Here is a 13119-nt window from a genome sequence, read left to right on the forward strand (position 1 = left end):
CTGTAGCAAGTTCGAGAGCAAGGAAGGCGAGCATGGGAATGATGCCACCTCGGAGGAGCCTAGGTGTCGTAGATCGAGCCGATGCTATGGGGAAAGAAGCCAGAGCAACTGAGACAGAGAGACGCGGTCGCACGCAGGTCAGCAGGCAGTCGGCAGAGTGGGGGAGGAAGGGAGTGCCACGTCGGTTGGGGATGGGGGTGTAGGTGCAGGACACATCTCTTTTCACCATCCCCCCCCTCCCCTCCCCCTCCTCTCACTCTCCCTCCCGCCCGCCCGCCCGCCCTGGTGCATGCACCTGGCTCTGACTGCTACTGTCTCCCGTCGCTGCTCTCTCTCGCTCAGACGCGGCGCAAACTCGCTCCGTCTGCTTCGCTCGCAGCTCTACTGCCTCCCGATTGGTGCAGGACTGATTATGGCTTCTGCTGCTGATGCTCGTGGGCTCTCTTCGACGGCAACAGCCAATGGCCGCTACTTGCTCCCGCCTGATCCCGAGGCTGCCTCGCCGTCACTCCACCCGTCGCCAAACTCCAAAGTGGCTGCATCGTTTTCGATCGGCCAGTTCAACGCGCTCGCCGCCAATCTAGCCACGCCGGACCACTTTCCTTACGCTACCGCCAAGCATCTGGGCTGGGCTGACCGTTCACGCGTGCTGCGCAATGAGATCTGCTCCATGGTGCCTGGCGACGACGGGGCGGCGCCGCCCGACGTGCTGTGCGTCGAGGAGGTGGCGCAGCTGCCGTACTTTGCGGCGTTTATGGAGCCAATGGGCTTCAAGTGGATCTCTGCCCGCCGGCCGTCGGAACACGAGTCGTCATGGTCGGGCCTCGCCAAGGAAGACGGCACCGCCATCTTCTACAACACCGCCCGGTTTTCGCTTGTCCACGCCCAGGCCATCGTCTTTGATGATGTCCATGACCGGGTCGGCCTCGCTGCCCTGCTCGCCGACACCGTCTCGAGCGACCTGCTGCTGGTGGCCTCCACTCATTTGTACTGGAATGCAGCCAAGCTCGAGACCCAGCTGGCGGAGCTGGCCGAGTTTGAGGGCCTTGTTGTCGACGTCATGCGCAAGCTCGCTGCTGTGGTCCGCGGCGACGACGCCCAGAGCTTAGCCGGCGTTGCGCTTCCGGACCACAACCATGTGCTTGCTGCTGCCGATGGCATCAATCTCGGCCGGACGTCGCTGGTCGGCACCGGCGCTTCGGCAGCGGCGGAGCTGCCGTCTGCGGCGCGCGAGCGGCTGTCCGACGTGGCGTCGGCCGGTGCGCTTGATGACGGCGTGCGGGCGCTTTTCCAGCACGTTCCGGTGGTAGTGGCCGGCGACTTTAACAACGGGCCTGACTCTGCTGTCTATGCCCGCATGGTTTCCGACTTTCTCGAGCCATGGCTCCCGCTCCCGCTTGTCTCGGCCTACGCGCAGTACCCAGGCGTCGGCGGCGCCGGCGAGCCGCCGTTCACCACCTATAACTACAAGCGCTCATGGACCATCGACTACATCTTCCACACCCCAGCCAGCACGTCGCAAGCCAACGGTCTCGAGCTCGATGGTCTCCTCTCGCTGCCCAACATCGAGGCCGTGACCCGCGACGATGGGCCGCCCGGCTGGCGCGATGCGCTCTCCTCGCCCGCCACCCTGGCCAAGTATCCTCGGCTCAGCGAGCTTGCGCACACTCCGCGCCTCCTCAATGGCATTCCCAACTCGCTCTTTGGCTCAGACCACGTCCCGCTCGTCGCTGTCTTCCACAAGCCGCTCTGATCCGAGGTAAAAGCCGCCTTCTTGACACTCGCCGCGCGCGCAGCAGACGCGTCACGACGCGGCGGCGCCCGTGTCGGAGCGGGCGGCAGCCGACGCGGCGCGGAGCCGATCTGCGGCGGCAGCAGCTCTGCGTGACGCAGCATCAGCAGCCGCAGCAGCGCGTGCAGCAGCGCGAGCCGCGCGCTCCTCGTCCAGCATCCAGAACTCGTCCAGCTGGTTCTTCGCCCAGCTCTGAGCCCGGGTGAAGACATGGTCCGAGCCGTCGGGCAGCGGACGGTACTCGAGGCCAAACACCATGTAAGTCCCCACAGCAGCGCATGCCGTGTAGCTGAACAGCTTGAGCAGATGCGCTTTGCGGCCCTCCATTCCTTTGTTTCTTCGGTACCTGCCTGTGGAAGTCGGGTGGACGTCGGGTGCAGCGGCCAGCGGCGGGCGGCTGGCGGGTGGGGCTGCTAGCTGCTGCGTTGACCTTTCGGTAGACAGTAGTGGTCAGATACTGGGCCACGGTATCGGGGACCTGCCACTGCCACCAGGCTAGGCCATCGCTGGGCCATGTGCGGTACGTTTAGTGGCTGACGCGGTCATCATCTCGCCGCGAGCTGGCTACGAGCTGGCGACCGGCGAGTCGATGATGGCCAAGCGAGTCGATGATCGGCACGTCGATGGGCGGCAACTCAATGGGCAGCACGCCAATGGCCGGCACGCCAACGGTAGGGAGCAGAGACATGCTACAAATAGCTGCCGATGCAGTATGTACAGCTGCAACTACGGGAGGAACGAAGTGATCATGACAAAGCCCATGAACTCGACAAAGCCGATGACAGGCGTGACAAAGCCCCAGACCGGCCAGACGGCAATGGTCATGGCCGTGGCACCGATGAGCAGAAAGACAACCGCCACAGGAATGGCCGAGCTCTCAGCCATGTCATCGGTCTTCTTCACTACGTACGCCAGATAGATTCCAAAGTACGCCCCGATGGCCCCAAAGACAGAGAACGCAACCACGCCCAGCATCAGCCAGTTCCTGTTCTCCTCCCCCTCCCAATCACCACCATCGCCACCATCGCCACATCATCATCACGCCGTCCCACGCCATTGCGCCATCCCAGGCCGCATCATCATTGCGCCGTCCCACACCCACGCCCGTTCCATGTGAGTCCTCCCCCCCGCCCCCTAACCCCCTGCCCCCCCCCCCCCCCCCATGTAGAGCACCTACCACAGGACACGTGGGTCTGTGCGCAGGGTGTTGACGACGTCAAAGTAGTAGAGGACCGCCATGGCGGCCACAATCCAGGCCAGAGTCTCCACCGAGGCCCGTGCAGACTCGCGCTTGGCCCGGTCGCGCTCGTACATGGCCACCCGGGCCTCTGTGGCCGGGTCGGCCGCGGTGTACTCGTCTACTGCCGCACGCCTGTTCAGCTCGCTGCCGTCAAACCGTGCACCTGTTGTTGCTGCCATCGCCAGTCCCTGCAAAGTGGTGCTATCGTGAGGTGTGGCTGGAACTGTGTGGCGCTGACTGGTGTTGTGTCGCTGTCGGCCGCCCGTCGTCTGGCCGCCGCCCGGGTCAGGCGCTTGGAAGTATCACCGCCTGTATTATGGCTCGGCACTCATCCGACGTAGCTGATGTTGCCCGAGATCGGGGCATGAACGCCACGGACGGCGTCGTGGAGGTTAGTGGGATCGGTCGAGCCGCGGTACATCGGCGCCTTTTCAAAGGCGGCGGCGCCGCACTTGGTGCATGGGCGATTCGGGAAGCGCGAGTTGATGATGGTGACGCGATGGCGGCATTGGCCGCACTTGAACCAGCGCTTGGTAGTGGTGATCCACTTGATGGTGTGGCCTGCCGCAGCGCAGACCTTGGTCACTGACAGGGTGATCTTGTTGCACTGCGCGCACTTGGCGGCCTTACACTCTTGCTCGAAGATGCCGGCCATCTGCATCACCATGTTGTCGCGCTTCTCAAGCTCATCCAGACGGGCATCACGTTCCTTCTTCTTGGCGGCAGCCACATCAGCGGCGTGCGCCGACTTGGCAGAGAGCACCGCCTGGCCGGCAGTTGACTTGAGGTCGACCCGACGGCCCATGGCGGCGGCCAGTGCTGAGCGCGGCGCGGCGGGTGCGGCGGCCTTGCGGGCGGCGACCTCTGACTTGCGCGGCAGCCGTGGCATTGCATTTTCGGGCTCGCGATCGCCGCGCTCGCGCTTGGCCTTGAGGAGCGCGGCTGCGCGGCGGATGCGGTCGGCGTTGACGGCTTGGGCGGCGTGGCGGGCCTTGGCCTCGTCGCGCTCGCGCGCGCGGCGGACGGCCTCGTCGTGGGCGGCGGCGCGCTGGAGAGCGGCAGCCTTCTTGGCTGCAAAGTCGGCCGAGGTCGAGATGATGGCTCGCGCGTGCTGGAGGTTGCCGAGGCCCGCCAGCGGGATAGACATGGAGCCCGAGCCGTGGAGGCCGCGGCCAAGAACCGGCGCCTTGCCGTGGCCGATGATTGCCTCGCAATTCGTGGCGATAGGCTCGCTGCGCATGCCTGGAATACGGGCGTGACCGTTAATGTGGACGGCTTTGCCAGACGCACCCGGGCCCGAGCTGTTGCGGGCCTCCTTGCGGGCCGCGGCGATGGCACGGAACTTGGCTCGGTCCTCGTCGGCAAGAGCAGCAACCTTGGACTCGAGCACCTGGCGCTTGCCGCGGGTCGGCCGACCGGGCGTGGTCTCCTTGGTCATATCGCGCTGGATCTGGCGGAGAAGCGAGCGCGAGTCGGCCGATGATGGCACCGTCGCCTTGCGGCGGCCGGCCTTGGCGAGCTTGGCACGGAGGGTAGCCACCGGCGATGCCTTGGCGCTTTGCCGCGGAGCAGCGACCCGGCGATGCTGAAAGGTGCCGACCGAGAGGTTGCGGCGGGCCGAGGCCACGTCGGGCTTGGTCTTGCCACCAAAGCCCGAGTTGAACTCCATGCGCGAGGAGCGGACGCGGTTGTACTCCTTCATGACGTGGTACTCGCAGTACTGGGTCTTGGAGCCATTGATGACGTTGGTGCACTTGGCTCCGGCCTTGGTCAGCGACTTACACACGGCGTAGTCGCGCGACTTGCCCAGCATCAGGACGTTGTCGGTGCCTGTGATGGAGATGGCAAGGCCCTTGCCACGCTCGCGCGACGGAAGGACCTTTGGATTGAGGAGGGCAAAGACTGAGCCGACAGGCGTGGCGTACAGCGCCTCAAAAGCGCCGCCAAAGACAAAGAGCGAGAGCGAGACGCCGGCCAGATCCGAGAGCGTCCAGATGACGTACTTACCGCCGCGGCCCGAAACCTGGACCCGCGACTTGCTCGCCACCACGCCGATCACCACCCACTCGCCCGGGATGTCGCCGCATACCACGGCGTCCTTGAGCCCGCCCAGCGGGTAGTACTTGCGCTGCGCCATGTGTCGCGCCATGGCCTCTGACGATACGACCCGATTACGGAGCCAGAGGCCGGAAAATGCTTCCTTGGAGCCCGATCCAGCCTCCACCACGCCTGCACCACCGCTACTGCTGCCCGATCCGCCTCGTGCTCCCGTTCGGAGGCCAAAGGTAGCTGCCGGCTTGCGCGCCACCTGCGAGCGGGCGCCCTTGGCTTCTGCGGCAGCGCGAGCGGCATCCTTGGCGAGCTTGTCCTGCTTGGCCCGCTTGAGCCTCCGTTGACTCTCTGCAAACGATGCTCCGTAGCTTGTAGCTCCTGTGGCCTCGTCTGTGCGCTTGCGCTTGCGTGAGGCGAGGCCGGCAAAGGCCGCCAGCTTTGACGAAGAATCTACGGCCGGTGGGGCATGGGCATCTGCGAGGCGGTGTGAGGGGTGGAGCCGGGGTCATGGCCTGGGCCAGGGATGGGGTTGTAGGGAGCCACGCCCGGTGCCGCACTCCCTGTGTCCGAGTCCGAGTCCGAGTCAAGGAGCGCCGAGAGGGTGGCGAGTGCCTCGGTCATGGCCGGTGAGCTAGGGAGAGGTGCCGATGGCCGGATTTGGTCCTTGCTCGCTGAGCAGCTGCATGTTGGTCGGCGTCCCACTTTATATCCACGGGATGTACAAACTGGCGCAGTGCGACATCTCGTAACCGTCGAAGGTGTTTACAGCGCCTGTTGAGCCTGGGCGACATCAGCCTTCATCAGTTTGATGCGCTTCATGGTCAGAAGCGCCGAACGCTTATTGCCGGCGGCGCGGAGTTGCTTGGCCAGCGTGATCTCGCTGCTGATCTTGGTGCGGAGCTTGGCAACATAGTCGGCCGGCGTCAGCTGGCCGGTACTCACCTGGACGCCCAGGATCTGCAGCTGAAACTGCGCGCCCTCGAGTTCGGTGCTCAGTGCGTCTGCATGCGGCAGCCGCCGGGCTCTCGCGCTTGCCACTTCCTTGCCGAGCTCCTCGATGTACCAGGAGAGAACCTCGGCCGAAACCATGTTCGCAGCACAGTTGTGCTCGTCCATGATGGCACTGTCCGGCAGGTCCGATGCTGCAGACGACGTCGGCGGCGGGCGCGAGGCTGGCGCCGGTGACTTTGGCGCTGCCGGCTTGGCCGCCGGAGATGAGGACGCCGACGCAGCTTGGCCGCCGCCCCCTAGCGGAGAGGTGCGGCCATACAGCGAGATCCAGTCGACGGCGTACTTACGCCGATCGGCGGTTTTGGTCTCTGAAAACGGATAACGGACCGAGAGCGAGACCTCGACATGAGCCTTGGTCCGCTTCTTCGAGTTGGGCGGCGAGAATGGGACAGTGAGCGTCGACTGCGACTTGGAGAGGATGGCTTCCAAAGGAATCTCGGCTCTGCCAAGCTCGACGTCGCTCCGCAGGAAGCGTGAGTGCACGACCACAATGGCGATGCGCTTGCGCTGTGCCAGCCGCAGCGTTGACCGCTTGCGCGGCAGATCGAAGCGATGCGACCACACCAGGCCCTCGCCAAGATCCGAGAGCGTCGACGTTGTCTTGACCTGCGGTTCGTCCGATGGATACGGGAACCGAATTTCAAGGTGCGGCGAGTAGTCGCTCATCGATCGTGAAAGCTTGTCTAGCTCGCGCACACCGGAAATGTACACCTCGCACACGTTCTCGTCAAGGAGTGGACAAGCGAACGAGTACAGCAGTTCGGCGTGCTCGAGATCAGTCGGGAGCAGCGGGAGGCCAACCGCCATGGCGCGCTCCACTAGACCAAGCTCGAGTGTGACATCGTTGTACATCGCTCGGAACTTGGCACCACCGCTCTTGTCACCGGTCGCCTGCGCCATCTCAAAGAGCGACTCAGTCGCCTCGCGCTGAGCCTCGAGCTTGGCCCGCAGTGTCTCCAGCGCTCGAATCTGTGTCTCTGCCGTCTTGGTCTGCGCCTGGAACGAGCCATCAAGCGCCAGCGATGTCGGTGCTGGCGGAACAGGAGTGCCGGCCGCCTTGGCTTCTGCAGTGAGCCACCACGGAAGCACCTTGGAGACATGGAGCAAGAGCTTGGCAAGCTCCATGTCCTGACTCTTCACGGCGATTGCCTGCTTCTTGTACGCTCGCGCCAGCGCGTCAATGTGCGCCGGCGTCACGCTTTCAGCCACTGGACTCGGTGCCGGCGAAGAATCTTCTGTGACATTTGCCTTGAGCGCACGGATCTGGGCCGAAAGCTCGCGGAAGCGCGAGGTGGCAGCCTGCTCGGCGGCCGCATCGCCGGCCTCACGCGCAGCCTTGCATGCCGCGACGCATTCGCGCTTGGCAGCCTCAAGTTGGGCAAGGCTAGGAGCAGGCACAGGATCCGAGGATGCAGCGCCACTTGCCTTGAGCGCACGGATCTGGGCCGAAAGCTCGCGGAAGCGCGAGGTGGCAGCCTGCTCGGCGGCCGCATCGCCGGCCTCACGCGCAGCCTTGCATGCCGCGACGCATTCGCGCTTGGCAGCCTCAAGTTGGGCAAGGCTAGGAGCAGGCACAGGATCCGAGGATGCAGCGCCACTTGCCTTGAGCGCACGGATCTGGGCCGACAGCTCGCGGAAGCGCGAGGTGGCAGCCTGCTCGGCGGCCGCATCGCCGGCCTCACGCGCAGCCTTGCATGCCGCGACGCATTCGCGCTTGGCAGCCTCGAGTTGGGGAAGGCTCGGTGCAGCAGACTGGACGTTCGCGTCGCTCTCGGACTCGGCATCGGACGACTCACCGTGGAGTGCAGCCAACTCACCGAGCAGGGCAGGGTTGTTGAGGTCGGTATCTGAAACATGAACCTCAGGCTCATCGTCGGACGAGTCTGGCTCTGGTGGTGTCTCCGGTTCGCCAGCCTTGACCTTGCGAATCTGGGCCGTGATCTGACGGTAGCGGTCGGTGGCGGCCTTTTCGGCGGCGGCGTCGCCGGCCTCGCGCGCCGCCTTGCAGGCCGAAAGGCACTCGCGCTTGGCGGCTTCGAGCTGGGCGAGGCGCGTGGCAGGGGTTGGAGAAGCAGGCGAAGCTGCAGCGGTCGGGAGTAGCGAGACGTGGCCGCCAGCCTTGACCTTGCGAATCTGGGCCGTGATCTGACGGTAGCGGTCGGTGGCAGCCTTTTCGGCGGCGGCGTCGCCGGCCTCGCGCGCCGCCTTGCAGGCCGAAAGGCACTCGCGCTTGGCGGCTTCGAGCTGGGCGAGGCGCGTGGCAGGGGTTGGAGAAGCAGGCGAAGCTGCAGCGGTCGGGAGTAGCGAGACGTGGCCGCCAGCCTTGACCTTGCGAATCTGGGCCGTGATCTGACGGTAGCGGTCGGTGGCGGCCTTTTCGGCGGCGGCGTCGCCGGCCTCGCGCGCCGCCTTGCAGGCCGAAAGACACTCGCGCTTGGCGGCCTCAAGCTGCGCGAGGCTTGCATCGCGCTCTGCGTCGCTCGGTGTAGGACGAGCCACGACATGTGCGCCTGAGCCTGAGCCAAGTCCCTCGAGTTCCCCCAGCAGTTCCGGGTCGTTGAGGTCTGCGTCGGTGACCTCGACCTCGACCTCGTCGTCACTCTTGGATGCGGGCGGCGGACTTGGGGACCTGGCGGGTGAATGCGGGGCAATGTCATGGCCGCAGAGCTCGGCCAGCTCGCCGAGGAGGTCCGGATTGTTGAGGTCTGCGTCGGTGACCTGGACCTGGACAGCGTCATCGTCGTCATCAGAGGAGATCGACGGACTTGATTGTGCAGGTGGGGCTGGGGTCGCGGGCGCGCTCCCACCTGTAGGGTCGACCAGTGCAATCGACGTGCGACCCTCGACGTCTGCGATGGCAGCCTTAAGTGTCTTGACCTCGGCGAATGCTGCCCGCGCGCCCACGTAGTCGCCGGCAGCCTTGAGGGCGGTGGTCTCCTGGGAGAGCTGCTGGATGCGTGCCTCCATCTCGGGCACCGATCGCGATACCGAAGCTTGTGGCTCAGCACGCTCTGCGACAGCTTCCAGAGCGGCAAGCTCAGCCAGCAGGCTCTGATCGTTGAGGTCGGCATCGGTGACTTGCATGGAGCGTGCGAGTGACGGGTCGCCGCCCATGAGTTCGGTGAGGTCCATACCACCGAGGCCAGCACCAGCGTCCAAGCCCATGCCCATGCCCATGCCCATGCTACCACCCGCATGTCCATGTGCAACACCAGCAGCTCCGCTCCCACCACCGATGACGTTGCCCTCGGCGTCAAAGACCGGGTCAGCAAAGAGCGAGGGGTCGATGGCAAAGTCCTTGAAGGCGCACATGTGGCGGTGGTAAGTAGGTGGACAAGCGGAGGGGGAGGGACGGGGAAGGGGAGAGGGCAAGAAGAGGTGGAGGGGAGGGGGATGAGCGTACTGTGTTCCCCCGCTGTGTGTGGAGGCGCTTGTCCGCGGCTCCGTCTTCTTCTTGCGGAACCACGACATGGCCGCCCGTCGCGTCGAGTGCGGTGTGACTCCCTCTTGGTCAGAGCACAACAGCGCGGGGGCGTGCGGCTGCGGCTGCGACGCGAAATGAGTATCATTTTACGGGCTACAGAAATGGGTTGATGGGAGAGTCGCGGAGTGGTTGGCCAGCAGGGTCTGTGACAGGGTCAGCGGGGTCAGAATCAGCGGGATCGGAATCAGCTGGTGATGACGAGCCTCCGACGACGTTTGGGCCCGCGTTGGCGGCGTTGTCAGCGTCGTCAACGGGGTCTACAGCAGGAGTAGAGGCAGGAGCAGGAGCAGGAGCAGGAGCAGTAGTATCTGTACCAGCGGTTGTTCCTGTGGCAGTGGAGGAGGCGGCGGCGGGATCGGTGTCCGAATCGGTCGAGCCGGCGGTGCCAAACAAGGCGTTCGGCGAGTCAGCGATAGGATCCGAAGTGTGGAAGATGTTGATGCCACGGGTGAGGTGGGTCCGGGCCGAGTAGAGGACTCGGGCGCGCTCGAGAGCGTACTTGGAGCGGGGAGTGAAGGAGACGGCCTGGAGCTGGACGGCAAGGCCGGCGAGGAGGCCCTGGCGCTCGCGAGCGGCGCGGATGGTGCGCGAGACGGTCTTGACGAGGGCGTCGCGAACGTCAAAGACCCTGTCGCGGTTGTAGCGGGCAAGAGCGGTGGCTGTAGCATCTGTGGCAGCCTCCAGCTGTGACTCTGCATTCTGCCGGGTGGCCTGGGCGTCGCGGAGCGCGTCGCGTGCAGCGACAATGGCGTCGTTATCGCCCGACTTTGCAAAGAGCTTGTCGTACTTGGCTTGCTTGGAAGCAACGGCCGAGTCGGCCTTGCGGAGGGCAGTCGATGCGTGCATACGCGGAGTGAGTGCGTGAGTGACTGAGCGGGTGAGACCTGAGTACTCACCGAGCTCGAGCTCGAAGAACAGCTGCGAGGCGAGAAGGTGGGTCTCGACGACGGCGGTGAAGTCTGTGCTACGGACAAGGTCGCCGATGTCGGGCACAATGGCCGGCGGAAGCGCGGAAATGCTGGAGAGTACAGCTGCGGTCTTGTCAAGGGTGAGGATGGTCTTGCGCGAGAGCGAGTCAATCTTGTCGAGGGCGGCGCGGATGGTCTTGATACCTTTGCCAAAGGCGATAGCAGCATCGAGATCTAATGCAAAGCGGCCGTCGAGGTCCTTGGCCGGCTTGTACTTGACGCGCTTGTGCTTCTCGATGGCCTCCATCGAGGTAAGGAAGCGGACGAGAATGGGGTTCGCGGCGAGATCCGGATGAGCGGCGAGGCGGCGGAGGTACGACTCGTACGAAGCCTGCAGGAACTGCGAGTTGCCAAAGGCCAGCGCCTCCTTGGACGGGAGAGCAGGGTGAACGATGTACGGAAAGTCGGCCTTGAGCTCGTCGTGAAGCCACTCAAAGTTGTTGGCGACGCGCGAGACGGTGAACTCGACCATGCCGTGAGTTCGTGACTGGGCCGGCAGCCTGTCGCGATAGACCGGCAATGAGGTGACAGTAGCAATGGTGAAGATGAGATCCTTCTTCTTCTCAACCTGAGTCACACCCGAGACCGAAATGAGGACGGTGGGGTTGGTTTTGGACACAACGTTGGCGCGGCGGAGCTGGGCCGAGACAGTGGCGGGCCTTTCGGGCAGCGGCTCGGTCTCGGGAATGTCAGCGGCACGGATGCCGACCGACGGCGAGACTGGGACGGAAGCCGATGGCGAGGGTGGCGATGCCGAGCGTACCGGCGAGGCCGCTAGATTCCTGAGCGCCGAAATCCAGTTGTTTCGGGCGCCGTCCGAGTCGGCCACAAACAGGAACTCGGTGAGGCTGCCAGACGACGACGGGTTGGGAGCCCGGATGGCAAAGGCGAGCGAGCCGTCGTCGGCCGACGCTGGCGAGGCATCGAGGGTGGCGCTGGAGAGGTCGAGAACGTGAGCAGGCTTCTTGGCCTTGGCATTCTTGTATACAAGCAGCATCTGCGGCGCAGGAGGCGATTCACGGAGCGCGAGCACAAATCGCGAGCTGAACGATGACATGAACTTGTGGCCTTTCTTCACACTCAGCTTGCCCCACATAGCGGCTGATGTTAGGACGTTGGTGGCTGGCGTGGAAGCAATGGATTCGATGGTGTAAGCAGCAGCGACCGCACTATCGGCATCTCCAGCCGGGTCGGCATCTTCAGCCGGGTCGGCATCTCCAGCCGGGTCGGCATCTCCAGTCGGGTCGGCATCTTCAGCCGGGGCGGCATCTTCAGCCGGGTCAGCATCTCCAGCCGGGTCGGCATCTTCAGCCGGGGCGGCATCTCCAGCCGGGTCGGCATCTCCAGCATTCCCAGAATTCACAACGTCTTCAACGACTTCATAGCCCTTCGCAGGCACAAGGACCTCGTGACCAGCATCGTCCGCCATGACCGACCACAAGACAGGCAAGGAGCAAGCACACACACACACACACAAACACACAGAGAAAGTGGGTCCTTATACTCCCGCCACCAGTACGTCCACTCTTGCCTTCAGAGTCCAACGAGTCGGGTGGTTGCTACTCTAGCGGTCTGGCGGGCCTTGTCTCCTCGCAGGCGGTGGCGATCGTGTGGGCGGTAGCGATCACAGGCGGTGGCGATCGCACGGGCGGTGGCGATCGCGCGGGCGGTGGCGGCCACCACCTTTCCCCTCGCCCACCTCTCCCTCCCCTTCCCTTTGCCACTACCATGACCACCCCGGCTACTCCTACCTCCACCTCTCCTGTCGACGAGCTGCAAAGCCACCTGGCTACCCTGCACCAGGTCATGGCCACGGCTGTCCACGCTCTGGCCACGCACGCCCCTCCGATGGCCTTTGACTCGCCGGGCGCCACAACGCTGGAGGATGGGGGGTCCTCTTCTTCTTCTGCTGCTGCTGCTGGTGGTGATGGTGGTCCTGCTCCTGCTGGAAGTGCTGATCCAGCGGGCCAAGCTGTTTCTCCCGAAGTCCAGCACATCATCACCGATCAGGTGGGAATGCTGACAAAGGCTGTCGAAGGTCTCCGCGCTGCCATCGGAGAGCTCGGCCCGCTGGCAATCGACCCGGAAGAGCTGGACGCTTCCATCGAGGCATTGCAGGCAGAAGCTAATGACGCTACCCTCAAACTCATGGCCGAAGCCGATGCCTTTCGCGCTTGGTCGCACTCGGTCGAGGCTTCGCTTGCCCCAGACGCTCTTGATCTCGGCCCGCACCCGCCCACCGACGCATAGCTCCGTCCTGCCGTGCCCGCGCTTGCCCGCCGCTCCTGCTCGCCCCACACCCTCTCCCCCAGATTCTGCACTGCAGCAGGTCTCACCCCATCATAACATCCCTAAGCCGAGCTTGACTCTGATCTGATCCCGCATCCCCCCCCTCCCCCCCCACACACCCGAGTCGCCCTTGTCACCTCAGGCCCAGGCCCAGGCCCAGGCCCAGGTCCGACCCCACTCCCAGACGCCTCCACCGCACTCCCCGCCCCCATCCCCGACCATGGCCAATGCGGTCCCCAACTCCACCCTCTACGTCAACAACCTCAACGAGAAGGTCAAACTA

General features: G+C 64.6%; 8 protein-coding genes across 8 annotated transcripts in view; 3 read left to right on the forward strand and 5 right to left on the reverse strand.

The window, feature by feature from the left end:
• Nucleotides 1–412: 412 nt before the first annotated feature.
• On the forward strand, nucleotides 413–1753 carry AMSG_02086 (uncharacterized protein; the record flags this gene model as incomplete). The annotated part of the gene is made up of 1 exon (XM_013905664.1): nucleotides 413–1753. The coding sequence occupies one exon, from the start codon at nucleotides 413–415 to the stop codon at nucleotides 1751–1753; it is 1341 nt and encodes a 446-aa protein (XP_013761118.1).
• Nucleotides 1754–1804: 51 nt separating this feature from the next.
• AMSG_02087 (uncharacterized protein) lies at nucleotides 1805–2119 on the reverse strand (the record flags this gene model as incomplete). Its single annotated transcript, XM_013905665.1, has 1 exon — nucleotides 1805–2119. The coding sequence occupies one exon, from the start codon at nucleotides 2117–2119 to the stop codon at nucleotides 1805–1807; it is 315 nt and encodes a 104-aa protein (XP_013761119.1).
• A 181-nt stretch (nucleotides 2120–2300) lies between these two features.
• On the reverse strand, nucleotides 2301–3211 carry AMSG_02088 (uncharacterized protein; the record flags this gene model as incomplete). Its single annotated transcript, XM_013905666.1, has 2 exons — nucleotides 2301–2777; nucleotides 2970–3211. 2 exons carry the CDS (start codon nucleotides 3209–3211, stop codon nucleotides 2519–2521), a joined length of 501 nt encoding a protein of 166 aa, XP_013761120.1. The 3' UTR covers nucleotides 2301–2518.
• Nucleotides 3212–3360: 149 nt separating this feature from the next.
• AMSG_02089 (uncharacterized protein) lies at nucleotides 3361–5705 on the reverse strand (the record flags this gene model as incomplete). Its single annotated transcript, XM_013905667.1, has 2 exons — nucleotides 3361–5520; nucleotides 5628–5705. The coding sequence occupies 2 exons, from the start codon at nucleotides 5703–5705 to the stop codon at nucleotides 3361–3363; spliced, it is 2238 nt and encodes a 745-aa protein (XP_013761121.1).
• A 69-nt stretch (nucleotides 5706–5774) lies between these two features.
• AMSG_02090 (uncharacterized protein) lies at nucleotides 5775–9583 on the reverse strand. The gene is made up of 2 exons (XM_013905668.1): nucleotides 9499–9583; nucleotides 5775–9392 (listed from the first exon to the last, which is right to left on the reverse strand). Exon 2 carries the CDS (start codon nucleotides 9276–9278, stop codon nucleotides 5847–5849), a length of 3432 nt encoding a protein of 1143 aa, XP_013761122.1. The 5' UTR covers nucleotides 9279–9392; nucleotides 9499–9583; the 3' UTR covers nucleotides 5775–5846.
• A 72-nt stretch (nucleotides 9584–9655) lies between these two features.
• AMSG_02091 (uncharacterized protein) lies at nucleotides 9656–12093 on the reverse strand. Its single transcript, XM_013905669.1, has one exon. It carries the CDS (start codon nucleotides 11974–11976, stop codon nucleotides 9673–9675), a length of 2304 nt encoding a protein of 767 aa, XP_013761123.1. The 5' UTR covers nucleotides 11977–12093; the 3' UTR covers nucleotides 9656–9672.
• Nucleotides 12094–12353: 260 nt separating this feature from the next.
• AMSG_02092 (uncharacterized protein) lies at nucleotides 12354–12797 on the forward strand (the record flags this gene model as incomplete). The annotated part of the gene is made up of 2 exons (XM_013905670.1): nucleotides 12354–12439; nucleotides 12500–12797. 2 exons carry the CDS (start codon nucleotides 12354–12356, stop codon nucleotides 12795–12797), a joined length of 384 nt encoding a protein of 127 aa, XP_013761124.1.
• A 259-nt stretch (nucleotides 12798–13056) lies between these two features.
• AMSG_02093 (U1 small nuclear ribonucleoprotein A) overlaps nucleotides 13057–13119 on the forward strand; it is a gene marked incomplete at both ends in the record, with an annotated part of 1253 nt that continues 1190 nt past the window's right edge. Inside the window, one exon of the mRNA XM_013905671.1 lies at nucleotides 13057–13110. Coding sequence (XP_013761125.1) covers nucleotides 13057–13110 — 54 coding nt within the window. The remainder of the gene's footprint in view (nucleotides 13111–13119) is intronic.

The sequence above is a fragment of the Thecamonas trahens genome (assembly GCF_000142905.1).
Source record: "Thecamonas trahens ATCC 50062 unplaced genomic scaffold supercont1.8, whole genome shotgun sequence".
NCBI classification, from domain to species: Eukaryota; order Apusomonadida; family Apusomonadidae; genus Thecamonas; species Thecamonas trahens.